Source organism: Vipera berus (genome assembly GCF_964194415.1).
Source record: "Vipera berus genome assembly, chromosome: 4".
Taxonomy (NCBI): Eukaryota; Metazoa; Chordata; class Lepidosauria; order Squamata; family Viperidae; genus Vipera; species Vipera berus.
In genome coordinates this window covers 13,790,336-13,809,796 of record NC_138206.1, presented here as the reverse complement: position 1 = coordinate 13,809,796, position 19,461 = coordinate 13,790,336, and the positions used below count along the sequence as shown (strand labels likewise).

At 42.8% G+C, this 19,461-nt stretch overlaps 1 protein-coding gene across 3 annotated transcripts in view; it reads right to left on the bottom strand.

Annotated features, from left to right (window-relative positions):
- CEP57 (centrosomal protein 57) overlaps nucleotides 1-19,412 on the bottom strand; it is a 34,222-nt gene extending 14,810 nt beyond the window's left edge. For 2 of the 3 annotated variants that reach the window (XR_014026320.1, XM_081326869.1), the window contains exons 1-5: nucleotides 19,062-19,412; nucleotides 8,641-8,797; nucleotides 4,131-4,310; nucleotides 2,067-2,188; nucleotides 344-460 (exon numbers count right to left, since the gene is read on the bottom strand). Coding sequence is in view for 2 of the 3 variants with exons in the window: in XM_081326869.1 (XP_081182995.1) it covers nucleotides 344-460; nucleotides 2,067-2,188; nucleotides 4,131-4,310; nucleotides 8,641-8,797; nucleotides 19,062-19,397 (912 nt within the window). In the remaining variant the exon portion in view is untranslated. Of the gene's footprint in view, nucleotides 1-343; nucleotides 461-2,066; nucleotides 2,189-4,130; nucleotides 4,311-8,640; nucleotides 8,798-18,739; nucleotides 18,849-19,061 lie in introns of those variants that run through there. The other variant, XM_081326870.1, reaches the window with a different exon arrangement.
- Between the last annotated feature and the right edge of the window lie 49 nt (nucleotides 19,413-19,461).

The following is a 19,461-nucleotide window of genomic DNA, read 5'->3' as shown; positions in this document are numbered from 1 at the left end:
TACTTGTCTTGATGAAGGGGAAAGTTATTTCTTTAAATATTTTTATTTTTTTACTGTTCTCTGGACTTTTTTTCTTTATGTTTTTCTTAGTTTGCATTAGTTTTTAGTCTTTGTTTTAAAGCCTATAGAACTGTCATGATCTGTACAGTTGTAAACTCAAATTTCTCAGCACTGAAGTTGCAAGATGGAGAAATCTTAAGTTACTCAGTACATCTTGAGGGTGCCGAGTTTGAGAAGGCTGATATACAGAATTCCATTACCAAAACTGAACGTTTGATAAAAGGTTGAGGATTACATTAGTATGGATCTTGCAATCCACAATGAACACAAATCCAGGTCTCACCTCTGCAAGAGATTGCATTGACGTAATCCGTGTGTATTCTTTCTCAAGCAGATCCAACCTTTCCAACTTGGACTTCACATGGGAGTGATCAACATTCCTCTCTTTTTCCAATGTGGCCTGGGGGGAAAAAAGGAGAGGAAAACAAAACACGTTGTGTCATGGAGAAGAAAGAGCCGGCCCTGTTAAACTGCATTCTGCCACCTGATGTCATAAAAGGAGAGAAAGTTCACAACAAAAATAAACCACATTTGTTAGTTGTATTTCTCTGAAAAGAGCCATTTTTAAAAAAATTCTTGGGCATAGGTAAAATGTTTCCAAGAGCCCAGCTTCAAAATTTTATTCTATGGCTAAACACTGACATTTTAGTCTGGGGACTATCTTTGGCCATTACCAAAGTAGTAGTAAAGTAGTTCTTAAACTAATAGTTTTAGACTGTAAGCAGGAAAACATATTGTGTGAAGGAGATAATCCTAGGATAGTCTTTCAGCAGTCTGAAGTGCTACATGATAATCTGAATATTACTACACATCAGATTCCCTTGTCATTTATTTTAAAGTTTCCTTCAATCTTCATCCTGATTACCAAGAATATCTTTCAATCTTACAGGTTCAATTCCCACCCTTTACCGGCTGTCATGGCTAATTTTGAAAATTAAAATACACAGATTTGCAGGATGTCTGTTTATATTGGGAAATGCTGGTCGACTGAACTCAGCGGCTGTATGAAAGTTGCTGATCCCTACAGCTAGCATTGGAGTTAATTTTCTCTAAATCTGGAGGTAGTTTATAGCTATCATGACCAATAACCACTGGCATTCTACCCTGCTGGTGATGACCTACAAAGCCCTAAATGGCATGGGTCCGGGTTATTTACGGGAGCACCTTTTGCCGGCGTTAACTTCCCATCGCCCTGTGCGATCCCACAGAGAGGGCCTCCTCAGGGTGCCGTCGGTCAGGGAATGTCGACTGGCAGCCCCCAGGGGGAGAGCATTCTCTGTGGGAGTGCCTGCCCTCTGGAATCAGCTTCCTGTTGAGCTCCAGATGGCTCCCGACCTTCGCTCGTTTTGCCGCGACCTGAAGACTTGGCTATTTGAACTTGCCGGCCTGGACTGAGGGACTGGGATTTTAGATCTTAAATTTTAAAAATTTTAAATTTTAGCATGTGTTTATGGTTTAGGGCTATTTGATTTAATTTCATTTTAATTTTTATACACTATGTGTTGTTTATAGTGTTTTCATTGCCCTGTACACCGCCCCGAGTCCCTTCGGAGAGGGGCGGTATATAAATCCAAATAATAAAATAAATAAATAAATAATCACTCTAGTCCCTTTAAAATCAGCTAAATGATGACTTTGACAAATCGTGTAACAGCAACTTCTGTGAACCAGGAAGTTTTTAAAAAGATGCCATGGCTACTGGCAACTTTTCTGGGATCTATAGATCGGGACTACCTTGATATTTTATTTATTTATTTTATTCCTTTTTTAATAAATAACTCAAGATGGTAAACATAGCTAATACTCTTAATACTCCTTCTTCCCTCTATTGTCCTCGCAACAACCCTGTGAAATGGGCTGAGCTGAGAATGACTTGGCCAAAGTCACCCAACCAGCTTCCATGCTGAGCAGGACCAGAACTCACATTCTCCCAGTTTCTAGCCTGGTGCCTTCACTACTAGACCAAACACAAAACTCAACCGCTAGAATTAAAAAGGCCCATGTACCTGTTTCTCCAAGACGGTCGTCTTTTCAAGTTCTGCCTGTGCTATCATTTCCTTCATGTATTCCAGCTGTTTCTCCAGAAGTACACAGCGAGTCTCGGCTGCTGCCAGCTGTGCTGCCAACTCTGGAGGCAGAGCAGCAAAAGAAAACTAGCATGAACCAGGCCGATTGGTGGCTGCAAATCGTCTCTTTAAAGTTACTATTTTCAAACAAAGGGACACAAAGGTTCACGTTCCAGAACCAACAATGAATGGGTTTTAACGAGACTATCCCAGTGGCTGCATTTAGGTACAGAACTGGGTCTTTGAAACCAGCACGTGGGAAAATTGGAGAAATATCCCACTTGAACACCCAACGATGTGTCAAAAATAAAAAAAAAAGTATGTACCCAGGTATATCAGCAGACCTACGCTACTTTGCTTCTACTGCCTTAGGTACTCGGACCAGCCACAAATGCATCTCGGTGTGGAACAGAAGGATAGAGGTCAAAGTGCTGTGGAAGCTGATCACATATTTGCCCTGGCCAAAGGCTGATTAATGGCAACCTGGTGGAAAAGTCTGCCAGTTCTCCAGCAAGCACGACACAACTGAGCATCCTGGTAAGTAGGCTGCTTTTTGGAACCGGACTACATATTCTAGTCCCAGAAGGTGAGATGGCTAAACAATCAGAGAACACTCCATTCTAACTGCAGCTTTCCTGAACTGCAGTTATTTTCACCACAGTAATTCTCAATGTTTTTCCAGGGATTCTTAGATATTTGTCAATCTAAAAAATCATAATAGGAGATATGCTGAAGGGTAATTTGCCCCTTTCTGTGGAATTTCCTTGGTGAAGGCAGTTCCCAAAGTATTTAGGGCCAAAACATTTAATGCTTTTTCTGAAGTTTTAAAGGCAAAATAGGTATTACGCCTTATACCCCTTAAGCCTCCGGCTGCTCCAAAATCAAGGATACTGATCCTATTTGGGGGTGAGTGTTAAGTTTCTATCCAACTTAAAGCAACTATTTAAACATTTAAACTATTTAAACATTTTAAACAACTTCTCTTAATGCTGCTTCCCCCCTCCTTCTACTTCTAAGACAGGGATCAATTAATGTCAGGTGACAACCAGGCCCCATTCTGCCTCCCTGATACGTGTGAACATGACTTTATGGCCCAAAGAACCAACCAACCAACCATACATCTTCGTATTCTTATTTGTTGCCTGCATCTGATATCATCAGAGATCCTTTGACTATAGGTTGCAAATATTGCACTGAGTTACTTGCAATCTACAAGTATTCTTAACAAATGCAGTATTATTAAAAATATAAACTTAACTCAAAATGTTTCTTCAAACAGAGATGCTTATGAACACACACACACACACACACACACACACACACAGCATTTCAAATTTGAGGAAAGCCATGGCATTTTCCACCAGAGCCTTGGTGGAGCAGTGGGCTAATGCCTCCTTAAGTAACACCAGCTGCCTGCAATTAGTGCAGGTTCGCATCCCACCAGGCTCAAGGTTGACTCAGCCTTCCATCCTTCCGAGGTAGGTAAAATGAGGACCCAGATTGTTGGGGGCAATTAAGCTGACTTTGTAATAATCCCGCTTGGGGGTGTGTGAAAGCCCTAATAAGCAGGCATATACATAGAAGGAAGGCTACTGCTAAGCTTGTAAGCCGCCCTGAGTCTTCGGAGAAGGGCGGGATATAAATGGAATTAAAATAAAAAAAAATAAAATAAAAATTATATCCAGCAGCCATTCATTTGTACATGCAAGCCACAAGTTCAACCCCTATGCAAAGGATGTCTATGTACAGCACGTGTACGCAAAACATCTTCGTATCCCGTCCCATGGACGGATCCTACTTGGCTACAGTGCCTGATTATATATAAAAAAAGCATTCAACCTAGCAATAACAGTATAACAGGGTGGTTGTGCATGCCAATTGCAACCAAAATTGGGAGAGATGCAGCAAATGGCTTCTGGAAATGCCTCTTCCTCCTTTAATATCTGTCCTCATACATGTAACATTCTTAACGAGGACAAGCAAAGAAGAGATATATCTGTATACCATCATTTTTCTTGAACACTTGCAACTTCGACTGTTCTTTTTCCAGCAACTGCTCACTTAGAACTTTTTTATAATCTGAGGTCTCCCTGGTCAGGCTTTTCACGTTCTCTTCCGCTTGAATCCTTTCGAGCTCCAGCCGACGTATTTTCTCCTGCAGGTTCTTCAGAGCTGAAAATATGGCTGGTAGATAAAATCAAATTAGATCCATCAGTTAGCAAGCGGATAGAATACAGGGGGAGATGAGGGACTTAAAGGGTGCAAAAATTAAAAGTCAATGACAGTTCAGCTATCTTCAGTATCAAAGGTAGTGGCTGGGGAATTCTGAGAGTTGAAATCCACTCATCTTAAAGAGTTGCCAAGTTTTGAGTAAAAAAACACTGGCCTGGAGAAGAGCCTGATGCTGGGAAAGATTGAGGGCAAGAGAAGAAGGGGACGACAGAGAACGAGGTGGCTGGATGGAGTCACTGAAGCAGTAGGTGACGTGAGCTTAAACGGACTCCAGAAGATGGTAGAGGACAGGAAGGCCTGGAGGAACATTGTCCATGGGGTCGTGATGGGTCGGACATGACTTCGCAGCTAACAACAACAAGGATAAAGCACATTTTTCTCCGTCTCACTTATTTCACAAGGACCAGTAGAAAAATGATTAAAAACCATCCAACTTTTACAGGATGAACAAAGTATTAAACACTGGAAGAGTTTATTCGGCAATTCCACCAGTTTAATGTAATTCCACACACTACATTTTTCTCTTAAATCAGCTTTTGCCCTCCTACTCTTGGTCACTTTTCAGCTCTTGGCCTGAAAAAAAGTTGCACACTTTCTAATATAACAACGTTAACGAAGATTGCCAGCTCTAATGTTTGAGCAACTGAGCCTCTGCAATTAAAAGGGGAACAGAGAGAGCTGTAAACAAAAGTATGACTTCAGTTCTTCGTGCTGGCAGTGCTGCAAGGAAGTAGTTGTCGGTGATAATTAGCAAGAGCTCTTTTTCTCTGCAGCAACCAACAGAGAGCGCCTTACTTGCATAATCCTATTTTAATTAGGTTATCAACAGCCACTCCAAAAGGAAAGGTAATTAATGTCCTGGGGCATACATGTAGCTCAAAGATTCCCAAGTGCTTCCAGGTAAGGAACCTGTAATTTCAAAGGCTGCTCTCCTTCGTGAATAGGCCGCATCTGACCAAATGGGTAGAGGAGGATGAAAATCCATGCGGCTTCCTGGAACTTGGGATCCTCAAGGGACACACTCAAAATAGGGAGAGACAGAAATACGATCCTCCCACTAGATTCCAACACAAAAGATAACTGGTAGAACATTTGCATTAATTCATTAGGGACCAGGAAACTCATCTAAATGACTGACATGTAAACCATCAAAACAGGTTGAGGAGGAAAGATAAAATTATAGGTTTTATGACAAAAGGGCAGCTGAGGCATATGATACCAGTCAAGATTGTTGAGGGAGGAGAAAGCAGTTAGCACTTATTTCTTTCTGCATAACCCAGGGGTAGGCAACCTCGGCTCTTTTATGACTCATGGACTTCAACTCCCAGAATTCCTGAGCCAGCCAAGAGTCATAAAAGAGCTGAGGTTGCCTACCCCTGGCATAACCGATACTATAAAATGCAGAATGTATTAAAAAGATCTCAAAAAATGACATGTGTCTCAATTTTCCCCCCAGGGACTATTCCTTTTCTTCCTCCGTGGACGTGAAGACTATCCACTGGTTTACAATGCTCTGCCAGGCAAACTGGCGTATCTCGGATTAACAGTGCTAGAGTCTTTATTTTTATTTTCAGAATGCTGTAGATACTGTTTTCTTATCTAAACCTAATGTCAGCGCTTTCTCAGCTTTAAAATATAAACTGCAGAGTTACTACAAAATTAAGCATGGGGAAAAAAAGAAGACATTTTGACCAGGTGGGATTTTGTTCCATTTAATGCCATTTATTCGTTTATGTCGCCGTAACTGAACAAAAGTACATTTAACACCTTTAGAAAATGTAATGACAGAACAGTGCAAAAACAATACGTACCCACACAGGTAGTCCACTAATAAGCAGAAATCACACCCACTTTAGTTCACAGGAGAGAGAAAAAATGAACCACCAGAGTTTGACAATATCTTTACTAGGGCCAAATCAAAATGCAACGCATCTCCATCAGACCAGATGTTATATATATATAAAAAAACAGAGATTAGGAAAGAGGCAACAATACAGCATGCAAAAATTAGGACAGATTAACTCATTCGCTATTTACAGTAATTGATATGCTGCTTTCTCCCTAGGAAGCTAGGCAGCTCACCATCAAATGAAAACCATCCAAACAATTCCTCTCAAATTTGACGGCTTCCAACCTAAGTTACACCTTCTGCCCCACAGGTTCACCGAGATGGGCCTTGGTGTCTTTTGGAAAGGGGTTGTCTGCATCTCTGGAGGAAAACTGTTCAATGTGAGAGGGTTCCCCCTCTTGACATTTCTCAGGGGAAGGATTCTCGGCCAGCCCTCTTGGAGTGGATGGAGACACTCTAGCCAAGTGAGTCCCCAAACTGTTAAGCAATGGAACAATCTACCTTTTGAAGTTGTGGGTGGCTCCATCACTGAGGGTTTTCCAGAAAAGACTGAACAACCATTTGTTCAGAATAGGAGGAGGACTGCGATGGGCTAGAAGACCTTCACGGTCCTTTCCAATTCTATCATTCTAACAAGGCCCCAAAGGGCTTTGTAGGTCATAATCGACCTCCTGAATTGGGCCCAGCGGTCTACTGAAAACCAGAACTGCAAGAAGATTGGTGCTATTCTGCTATTAATAATGGTAATAGTCAGTAGGCAAGAAGCTGCACTCTAGATTCTAAGGGAACACCTGCTGCCAGCAACAAGCTCCCTTCGTCCAGTGCGCTCCCACAGGGAGGGTCTTCTCAGGGTGCCACCGGTTAAAGACTGCCGGCGGGTAACACCCAGGGGGAGGGCCTTCTCAGGGGGCGCGCCTGCCCTTTGGAACCAGCTGCCCGCGACCTCCGTTCATTCCGCCGGGACCTGAAGACCTGGCTCTTCGAGCTCTCTGGCCCAGGCTGAGAATTTTTAATTTTTAATTTTAACTGGGGTTTTTATTTTCTCTCAGGGTTTCATTTAATCTTTTTTAATTGTTTTAACTTTTGTATTGATTTTCTTTTAAACATCCTGTAAACCGCCCTGAGTCCTTCGAGAAAGGGCGGTATATAAATCTAAATAAATAAATAAATAAATAAATAAATAAATAAAGCTTCAGAACCTCCTTCCAGGACAGTCCCATGTATTATAAATTGCAGTAATCTAAGCCTGAGGTGACCAGTAATATCAGAGCTACAATGTTATTGCCAGATGCTGAAGCCATGCGGTCTGTCATGCAAAGACACTGCTGAGATAGAAGTTGCAGGCTGAAGGAAGAGACAGGGTTAACTGTATTTTCTGATTACATCCAATCAAAGGCTCAGGAATCATGCAGTTACTTGGAGTTGGGAAGGAAATATCAAGAAAGCAAATTTGAGGCCAGGAGGGCACCCGGGGGAACCAGCAGTGCCTAGTCCTCTGGAGGAGAAACACCACTAAGCTGCCATTCTGTGCCTGTGAAACTGATGCACGCATTAGCTGCCAAAAAAGCCAACACAGTGCTAGGCTGCATTAACAGAGGGATAGAATCAAGACCACGTGAATTACTAATACCACTTTACAATGCCTTGGTAAGGCCACACCTGGAATACTGCATCCAGTTTTGGTCACCACGATGTAAAAAAGATGTCGAGACTCTAGAAAGGGTACAGAGAAGAGCAACAAGGATGATAAGGGGACTGGAGGCTAAAACATATAGGGAACGGTTGCTGGAATTGGGTTATGTGTAGTTTAACGAAGAGAAGGGTGAGGGGTGACATGATAGCAATGTTCCAATATCTCAGGGGCTGTCACAAAGAAGAGGGAGTCAAGCTATTCTCCAAAGCACCTGAAAGCAGGACAAGAAGCAACGGATGGAAACTAGTCAAGGAGAGAAGCAACCTAGAACTAAGGAGAAACTTCCTGACAGTTAGAACAATTAACCAGTGGAACAACCTGCCTCCAGAGGTGGTGAATGCTCCAACACTGGAGGTTTTTAAGAAGAGACTGGACAGCCATTTGCCTGAAATGGTATAGGGTTTCCTGCCTGAGCATGGGGTTGGACTAGATGACCTCCAAGGTCCCTTCCAACTTATTATTATTATTATTATTATTATTATTATTATTATTATTATTATTATTATTATTATTATTATTATTATGCTATTACCTAAACACCCACAATTTTTATTAATCTGTGTCACAAAACAACACGTAGCTTTCTTCAAATTTCATATAGTAGTTTTTAAGAAGGGAAGTGCACATCAAGGCCTAGAAAGATAATACCATTTCCAAGATGATTTATTGTTTGGAACTGGATTACATATAAAGTAAAAACGATTCCCGACAGCCCCATTTCCTCTGGGGAGAAATATTACCTTTGCTGTTACTCTCCGGATAGGCAATTACCGGCTTGGCAGGGGATCGGCATAGGTCAGCATTAATGAATGGTTTGTGCCTGGGGTACTCAGAGAAGGAAGCTGCTGAAAGCCCATCAGTGTATGATGTCGACGTGTGACTTGCATGGAGAACGCCCTGAAAGCAAGTAAAAAAAGGTTAATTCAGCTCCTTGAAAAATACGGAGATATTATCCCACATTCATCCATAACAGAAAGGAGAACAAACTGAATCTTTAGACTATAATGGTTTGATTAGAGAAAAACCACTGTTGAGTTGGTAAGGATTATCAATCCCTAAAACAGCTACTGTCACACTCTAGCAGACCAGGGACAGGGTCTATAACTTTTACACTGCTAGGCTTCTCTTCACACACTCACACACCAACAAACACAATGCTTGAAATCTCCAAGATTTTTGTGCTCTATTCCAGAGAGCTAATCAAGGACGATGGAGTCTCACCAACCCCCTCGACTCCATCATTCAACATCCATTGAGACTTTTGAAAAAATGCAGAGAAGAGCAATTAAGATGATTAAGGGTCTGGAGACTAAAACATATTTTATTTTATTTTAATTCCATTTATATCCCGCCCTTCTCCGAAGACTCAGGGCGGCTTACAAGCTTAGCATATGGAGAACGGTGGCAGGAATTGGATATGGCTAGTCTAGAAAAAAGAAGTACTAGGGATGACATGATAATAGTGTACTAGTATTTGAGAGGCTACCACAAAAAAGAGGCATCGACCTATTTTCCAAAGCACCGGAAGGCAAGAAAAGAAACAATGGATGGAAATTAATCAAGGAGAGAAGCAATTCATCATTAAGGAGAAACTTCCCTTAACAGTTAATTGTTCTCAACAGTGAGGACAATTAATCAGTGGAAGAAGCTTGCTTACAAACGTTGTGGGTGCTTCGTCACTGGAGGTTTTTAAGAAAAGACTGGACAGCCACTTGTCTGAAATGATATAAGGTCTCCTTCTTGAACAGAGGGCTGGACTAGAAGACCTCCAAGGTCCCTTCCAGCTTCCAATCTGTAACTAACTAGATACGTGAGCACTTCTGCAAGATTTGGCAATTTCTGGAAGTTGAGTCATAGCAAACAAAATGAAATTCAATGGTGAAAAAAGTAATGTTCTACACTTAGGCAAGAAAAACCAAATGCACAGGTATAGTAGGTGGTACCTTGCTCAATAGTAGCAACTGTGAGAGGGATTGCAGAGTCCTAGTGGACAATCACTTAAATACAAGCCAGCAGTGTGCTGCAGCTGCCAAAAAAAGCCAACACAGTGCTAGGCTGCATGGGATAGAATCGAGATCACATGAAGTATTAATACCACTTTACAATGCCTCGGTAAGGCCACACTTGGAATACTGCATCCAGTTTTGGTCACCACAATGTAAAAAAGATGTTGAGACTCGAAAGAGTACAGAGAAGAGCAACAAAGATGATTAGGGGACTGGAGGCTAAAACATATAAGGAACTGTTGCTGGAATTGGGTGTCTCATCTAATGAAGAGAAGGACGAGGGGTGACATGATAGCAGTGTTCCACTATCTCAGGGGCTGCCACAAAGAGGAGGGAGTCAAGCTATTCTCCAAAGCGCCTGAAGGCAGGACAAGAAACAACGGATGGAAACTAATCAAGGAGAGAAGCAACCTAGAACTAAGGAGAAACTTCCTGACAGTTAGAACAATTAACCAGTGGAAAAACCTGCCTCCAGAAGCGGTGAATGCTCCAACACTGAAAGTTTTTAAGAAGAGACTTGGCAGCCATTTGTCTGAAATGGTATAGGGTTTCCTGCCTGAGGAATATCATCATCATCATCATCATCATTTGGATTTCTTTTCTTTTTTCCTTTTGGTTCGAAACACGTCACTGTTTATTCAAGTAGCTTCTTCAATCTGAGCAAGTTGGTTGAGGGAACCCCATATATGTCCTCCAGGATGGTTTCAGTTCCCACTTAACCTGAATAGGCTCATTAGGAGGGTAGGCAGAGAGTCATTAGGATATAAATGTTCCAACTCCTAAATCAGGGGTCTTCAAACTTGGCCCTTCTATGACTTGTGGACTTCAACTCCCAGAATTCTTCAGCCAGCATGCCTGGCTGAGGAATTCTGGGAGTTGAAGTCCACAAGTCATAAAAGGGCCATGTTTGAAGACCCCTGTCCTAAATCCTTCCCCTAGGTGGGTTGATAAACATGGCCTTCCTGGTGAACCTGTGAAGGATTGAAGGATTCCCTCAAAAGGGGTGGAGGCCTCAGACACCGTATCTCCCAATTTTTATGCTACTCTTTCATCAGTCCACAGGAAGATTAAAATCACTTCACAGGCTCGCTAGGGAAGCCACACTTGAAGATCCATAATTAATGGGAACACTTACAACCCAATGGCTCTCTGCCTACTCACCTAATGAGTAGTGAAAAATCAGAATGCGGATTTCATACAGCTTTATTAGCAGAAAGAATGCCTGCCATTTTTAAAATAAATCCGCTACCAATGGCAGGTCAGCTGGCCACAAAAAAATGCTGTTCCAAGTAGGCAAAAGTAGATGACTCCCAAAGAGCAAACTGAACTGTGGTCCAGAAATTAAATCCTTGTTCATCAAGAAACTCAGGCCTGCTACTGTTCTTTAGCAGTTAAATATACTCTTGAGTATTTACTGAAGAGGAATGAAGGAAGGAGTAATATTTGAGCCAATTTGGTCTAGTGTTTAAGACAGCAGGTTAGTAATTGTTAGGTCTATTCCCATCTTAGGCATGAAAGCTGTTGGCTGACTTGGGCCATTCCCTCTCTCTCAGCCTAACCCACCTCACAGGGTTGTTGAGGGGAAAGCAGGAGGAGGAAGGAATATTATAGATGTTCATCACCTTATTTATGAAAAAGAATAAAGGTGGAATAATAAAATAAGCAAAGCAAGCCAGCCAGCCTTGGGCTTCTTGAAAGACAAGAGGGCAAAAAATAGTTATAATGTAAAACCATATTATCCACCTTTCTGCTTGGAAATACAGGTTGTGGGAAGTCAGCCCCCCAGAGAAGGAAATATTAAAAAGGGCAGAAAAATATATTTCCTCAAAGGAACTTAAAGAGGCAGAAAAGCATGCCCAGTTTTTCTGTCTCCCTCCCCCAAGCAGAAACCAGCTCTATAGAAATGCAGATGTAATAATCCATTCAGGAAGGTTGGAGCTAGAAGATTAAGACTGACCGAGACACCTAAAATCTACATACCCCACCCAAAGTCTAAGACAGGACACAATAGGATTAACTCACAGATACCAAAGGGACACAGGTCAAATACATGACACAGGAAATAGCCTCAAACAGGAACAGGAAACAACTCCAAACAAAAGGCTCAAGAGGGTATAAAAACCCACTCCCTACATGTGCTCATTCTCTTTTCTTCTATTCCAGAGCCATCTTTCTGTCTGGCTCTCCTCTTCAATAAACTGCAACCTTCTTTCTAAAGCAGTCCCCATGTTGTTTATCCCCAGCTTGGACTGAACCACGAGGAAGGTTTTTCTTTCAACACCTCAACCAACATCAGTTCGTTTAGCGACCGTTCAAAGTTACAGCGGCACTGAAAAAAGTGACTTATGACCCATTTTTCACACCTACGACCCCATGATCATGTGATTAAAATTCAGACGCTTGGCAACTGGTTATGACAGTTGCAGGTTTCGTGTGATCACCTATTGCAACTTTTTGACAAGCCAAATCAATGGAGAAGCCAGATTCACATAACAACCATATTAATAACTTATCAACTGCTTTGATTCACTTAACAACTGTGGCAAGAAAGGTCATAAAATGGGGCAAAAGTCACTTACAAATGTCTTACCTAACAACAGAACCTCTGGACTCAGTTGTGGTCATAAGTCAAGGACTACCTGTAACCAACAACTCTGGTTTACTTCCACAAAAACAGGCTGTATGCTTCCAAGGAAACATGACTAGCATGGCTTCAATATAGCCAAGGCAGGTACTTGTTATGTAGCTTTTATTATTATTTTTTCTTCTCTCTCCTGCTTATGTATCCTGTCTAAATAGTTTAGTCCATGTGACATGGAGTGGGAGATAAATCTTTTGTGGCTTACTGTATTGCATACCCACAACAACTTAGATCTAAATTAAGTGACAAATGTTTATTTGAAATAAGTTTCTCAGCTGGTTGCTACGCAACATTATGATTAAGTTACTCTTTTGGCACACTCAGAGCTGTTCTAAACTGGAAAAGTATAACATAGGAAGTAAACTGGAGATACTCCTAAAATTATGTATTCAACAAAAGCACTCAAACAAGTTTAGAGGCAATGCAAAGACAACAATGTGACATGGGGACTCAAACAATTATCAATTCAATGTCCCAAGCTCGCAAATTTTAAGATAGGTCAGTAAGAATTTAATTGAATAGAATAAGTATCTGATCCCCTTCATGGATTACTGCCTTGTCGTGGCGAAGGGGCTTGCGTAATTCAATGAAGCTATGAGCTATGCCGTGCAGGGCCACCCAAGACGGACAGGTCATAGCAGAGAGTTCTGACAAAACGTGATCCACTGGAGAAGGAAATGGCAAACCACTCCAGTATCTTTGCCATGAAAACCCTATGGACAGTACCAAAAGGCAAAACGATATGACGCTGGAAGATGAGCCCCTCAGGTCGGAAGGCGTCCAATATGCTACTGGGGAAGAGCAGAGGGCTAGTACTAGTAGCGCCAGAAAGAATGAAGCGACTGGGCCAAAGCCGAAAGGACGCTCAGCTGTGGATATGTCTGGTGGTGAAAGGAAAGTCCGATGCTGTAAAGATTTTTTCTCCATAGGAACCTGGAATGTAAGATCCATGAATCAAGGAAAGCTGGACGTGGTCAAACAAGAGATGACAAGACTGAACATCGACATCTTAGGTATCAGCGAACTAAAATGGACAGGAATGGGTGAATTTAATTCAGATGACCATCAGGTATACTACTGCGGGCAAGAATCCCTCAGAAGAAATGGAGTAGCCTTCATAGTCAATAAAAGAGTAGGAAAAGCAATACTGGGATACAATCCTCAAAATGACAGAATGATCTCAGTTCGAATCCAAGGCAAACCATTCAATATCACAGTAGTCCAAGTCTATGCCCCAACCACCAGTGCTGAAGAGGATGAAATTGACCGGTTCTATGAAGCCCTACAGCACCTTATAGAACTAACACCAAAAAATGATGTCCTTATCATCATGGGGGATTGGAATGCCAAAGTAGGAAGCCAAAAGATAACCGGAATAACAGACAAGTTTGGCCTTGGAGTACAAAATGAAGCAGGGCACAGGGTGATAGAATTTTGTCAAGAGAATACGATGGTCATAGCAAACACTCTTTTCCAACAACCCAAGAGACGGCTCTACACATGGACATCACCAGACGGTCATCACAGAAATGAGATTGACTATATGCTCTGCAGCCAAAGATGGAGAAGCTCTATACAGTCAGTAAAAACAAGACCAGGAGCTGACTGTGGCTCAGACCATGAGCTTCTCCTTGCAAAGTTTAAGCTTAAACTGAAGAAAGTAGGGAAAAGCACTAGGCCACTCAGGTATGAATTAAATCATATCCCTGTTGAATATACAGTAGAGGTGACAAATAGATTTAAGGAATTAGATCTGATAGACAGAGTGCCTGAAGAACTATGGACAGAGGTTCGCGACATTGTACAACAGGTAGCAACCAAAACCATCCCAAAGAAAAAGAAATGCAAGAAAGCAAAATGGCTGTCTGAGGAAGCTTTGCAAATAGCTAAGGAAAGGAGGGAAGCGAAAGGCAAGGGAGAAAAACATAGATATGCCCAATTGAATGCAGAATTCCAGAGAATAGCTAGAAGAGATAAGAATGCCTTCTTAAATGAACAGTGCAAAGAAATAGAAGAAAACAATAGAATAGGGAGGACCAGAGATCTTTTCAAGAAAATTGGAGAGATGAAGGGAACGTTTAATGCAAAAATGGGCATGATAAAGGACCAAAATGGCAGGGACCTAACAGAGGCAGAAGAGATTAAGAAGAGGTGGCAAAATTACACAGAAGAACTATACAAGAATGAGCTTAATGTCCCTGATAATCACAATGAGGTGGTCACTGACCTCGAGCCAGACATCCTAGAATGTGAAGTGAAGTGGGCCTTAGAAAAGCTGAGCAACAACAAAGCTAGTGGAGGTGACAGTATTCCAGCTGAGCTATTCAAAATCTTAAAAGACAGTGCAGTAAAAGTGCTACGCTCAATTTGCCAGCAAATTTGGAAAACTCAACAGTGGCCACAGGATTGGAAAAGATCAGTTTACATTCCAATTCCAAAGAAAGGCAGTGCCAAAGAATGTTCAAACTATCGCACCATTGCACTCATTTCTCATGCTAGTAAAGTCATGCTTAAAATCCTACAAGCTAGACTTCAGCAGTATGTGGATCGAGAACTACCAGAAGTACAGGCAGGATTTCGAAGAGGCAGAGGAACTAGAGATCAAATTGCCAACATACGCTGGATCATGGAGAAAGCTAGGGAGTTCCAGAAAAACATCTACTTCTGCTTCATTGACTATGCTAAAGCCTTTGATTGTGTGGATCATAACAAACTGTGGCAAGTTCTTAAAGAGATGGGAGTACCAGACCATCTTATTTGTCTCTTGAGAAACCTATATGCGGGTCAAGAAGCAACAGTGAGAACTGGACATGGAACCACTGATTGGTTCAAAATTGGGAAAGGAGTCCGGCAAGGCTGTATACTGTCGCCCTGCCTATTTAACTTATATGCAGAGCACATCATGAGAAAGGCAGGGCTAGATGAATCAAAAGTTGGAATTAAGATTGCCGGAAGAAATATCAACAACCTAAGATACGCAGATGATACCACTCTAATGGCAGAAAGTGAAGAAGAACTAAAGAGCCTCTTGTTGCGGGTGAAGAAGGAGAGTGCAAAACTTGGGTTGAAACTTAACATTAAGAAAACCAAGATCATGGCATCTGGCCCTCTCAATTCCTGGCAAATAGATGTGGAAGAAATGGAGGTAGTGACAGATTTTATTTTCCTGGGCTCCAAGATCACTGCAGATGGGGACTGTAGCCAAGAAATTAAAAGACGCTTGCTCCTGGGGAGGAAAGCCATGACAAATCTAGACAGCACACTAAAAAGCAGAGACATCACCCTGTCAGCAAAAGTGCGTATAGTCAAGGCTATGGTCTTCCCAGTTGCAATGTATGGCAGTGAAAGTTGGACCATAAGAAAGGCTGAGCGCCAAAGAATTGAGGCCTTTGAACTATGGTGCTGGAGAAGACTCCTGCGAGTCCCTTGGACTGCAAGGCGATCAAACCGGTCAGTCCTAGAGGAGATCAATCCTGACTGCTCTTTAGAAGGCCAGATCCTGAAGCTAAAACTCAAATACTTTGGCCACCTAATGAGAAGGAAGGACTCACTGGAGAAAAGCCTAATGCTGGGAAAGATCGAGGGCAATAGAAGAAGGGGACGACAGAGAATGAGGTGGCTGGATGGAGTCACTGAAGCAGTAGGCGTGAGCTTAAATGGACTCCAGAAGATGGTAGAGGACAGAAAGGCCTGGAGGAATGTTGTCCATAGGGTCGCGATGGGTCGGACACGACTTCGCAGCTAACAACAACAACAACAAAAAAGTATCTGATTTCTAGGGTGGCCCAGATGCTAAGCAACTCAACACAACTCTATTTAAAATTTATCCCTGAATATATAAATCATATAGACTTGTTTGAGAAACACCCTCTATGGAACTCCCAAATAAATTTATATACGATTACAGTAAAGTAACAACTGCAGAATTATTCTGCCTCCCCAAAGATTATGCTCTGAACTTAAAAGCTCTCAAGAGGCTTCTTTAAAACATTATAAAAATGCTGCAATGTCTAAATTTCTATTATTTTACATGTTTTAAATTGCATGCCCTAATCCTTCAAATAAGCTCCTGCAGAAACACTGCTGAAGAGAGGAAACCAGTATTTCCTTACATAGAGATTCAAAACACACAAAAGAAAGTATAGGAAACATCCTGCTAAGATCTGAAACCAACTGAAAGTCAATGGTAATGTTATATTTACATATTATGGTACTGTACTCTAATCCATAATACTGTTTATTTTTGGCTTTGCGTGTTGAGATAACCCAGCCATTGCACTTTATAAACCATTACAAATAACCACATTTTTAAATTGCTTTTCTCTAGACAGATTACAAATGTTGTAAAAGCATTAAAAAAGTTTCTAAAAGATTTAAAAAGAGGAAATGAAATGCAATTAACTAGGGCTATTGTGGGCTACAAAAATCTGGATAAGAGATGCAGAAAACTTTGTAATCTTTTAATCACAAGAATTTTTGCACCCTGCATATGGAAACTCTATAAGGGAATGAAACAACCCACTACCTCTGTGTAGACTAGTTAATGTAAATTGAACAGAAGACAAAGTGATAAAAATATCTGGAACAAAATAAAATTTTGTTCTCTGATACCAAAGACTTCATGCATGCCTTTTGAGGAAAGCTAGACAATCAAAAGTTAAGAAGAGGTGCATAAGAAGTGAAATTCCGAGAAATTTTGTCGCCAATAATGCACAATACAGAAAATCTTTTAGGAGTTAATAGAACACGCAGTTGTCAGAATTTCTAGAATTACAGTAAATATAAGAATCTCAATCATCCAGGTCATGGTTGTTCTAAAGGCGCTTTTTCAGAAGACTTAAGTGGACTGTCTTTGTTTTGCTTGAAGACAGATTCGCTTCTTATCCAACAAGGTTTCCGTTCAGCTTCAGAACTGAAGAGGCTTCTTGGACAAGAAGAGAAAAAAAGTCTTCAAGAGAAAAACCAAGAAAGCCCAGTTGTCTTTTGAAGAAGTGCCTTTGGGACATGCAGTAAACTTGTGACTCTTCGAGAAAAGGAATTTGTACCTTAAATGTACCTTTTAATGTAAAAGTTATTCTAAATATAAATATATAGCTTTTCATATAGGTAAAGGTTCCCCCGCACATGCGTGCTAGTCGTTTCCAACTCTAGGGGCCGGTGCTCATCTCCGTTTCAAAGCCGAAGAGCCAGCGCTTGTCCGAGGACGTCTCCACGGTCACATGGCCGGCATGGCTAGACGCCAAAGGCGCACGGAACGCTGTTACCTTCCCACCGGAGTGGTCCCTATTTTTCTACTTGCATTTTTACGTGCTTTCGAACTGCTAGGTTGGCAGAAGCTGGGACGAGTAACAGGCGCTCACTCTGTTACGCGGCACTCGGCATTCGACCCGCCAAACTGCCGACCTTCTGATCGACAAGCTCAGCGTCCTAACCCACTGAGCCACGGCGTCCCTTAGCTTTTCATATAAATATAAATAAACCCATGACAATTATATACCGGCCTTTCCTGTTGCTGAGAAGGCCCTCAATGAAATTCTCTTCTTTCCCTATCTACCTTCCCTACCCAGCCCAAAATAGCAAAAGTGGCTCACAGGATCTTTAAGCAGAGGCCTTGAAAGGGAGACCACCAGGAGAGACCACCAGGAAGCCCCAAGGCTGTGGGTTAGAAGAAGCACCCAGAAAAGCCACTTTCCCCCTAGAAACTGAGCAGAGTTTTATTTGAATGGCTTATCCTCATATTTTACACTGAGGCCACTAATAGCCCCATGCCGCCGCTGCCCCCCCCCCAAATTAAGTGCTACAGTTAAGCTATATCTCCCCTCAGCCACCTGTCCATGCTAGACGAAGAGGGTGAGAATACAGGGGAAGCTGTCGAAGTTAAGGAATATAGACACTAGCCCAGGGGTAGGCAACCTCAGCTCTTTTATGACTCATGGACTTCAACTCCCAGAATTCCTCAGCCAGCCTATGCTGGCTGAGGAATTCTGGGAGTTGAAGTCCATGAGTCATAAAAGAGCCGAGGTTGCCTACGTCTGCACTAGCCTAACGGAAAACGCGTCTCTGGGCATGTGAAGAGCGCGTTGTTGTTGTCCCCCTCCCGAGAAGGTACACTCAGGCCTCCACGGACGGCCTACGAGTGCCGCCCCACGTAATGGAGCAGGACCGCCGCGGCCTCGTCTCCCACCGGCTCACCGTGTGCTCAGGGGCCCCGGCCACCGCCATGTCGTAAAAGGGCGGCCGTGCCGGGTGCGTGTCCCTTTAAGGCCAGCAGCGGCTGATACTGCCTCGCTCCCGCCTCCCCCCCCGGCCTTCCAGCTGTCAGCAAGGTAGCTCTATTGAGTGACATAGCAAGCGGCCAACCACGACGCGACGCCCTCTCCCTAGCCTAGCGCATCGCATCCGGCTCTTTGCCTCTTACGGGAGGCTTGCGTCACAGAGTGGAGGCGGCGATTGACGCGACAAACAGCCAGTAGGAATAGTCGACGGCGGTTAGGCGGCGGTTCTTAAGCCCAACCTGGATTTTCGGCGCTGCGTTTCTTTGGGACCTATCAGTCGGGAAGTCAATCGTACAGTCAGAACGGCATGCGTTAAGAGTCGTTTTTTCTAGCCGTTGGCAGAGAAGCGAGAGGAAGAAAAGGCAGGAAGCATCCCCGCTCTCTTCTGCGCAATCGCAGCCATGAGACGGTGGGAAGGCAAAAGCCCTCCAAACTTCAGAAGAGCCCCTCGGAGGACCAATGAGAGCGAGCGAGCGAGAGCGCTCCGGGGGGGGGGCCTTCGATTTCTTGATTGGTCGGCTTGAACGTGACGTCACGCGGCGACGCGCGTGTGTCCTTCCGTCCCGTTCGGCCATTGGGCGGCGAGGTTTGAAGGAAGTATTGCCGCGCGGCTCGGATTGGCCGAGGAAGCGGACCCGC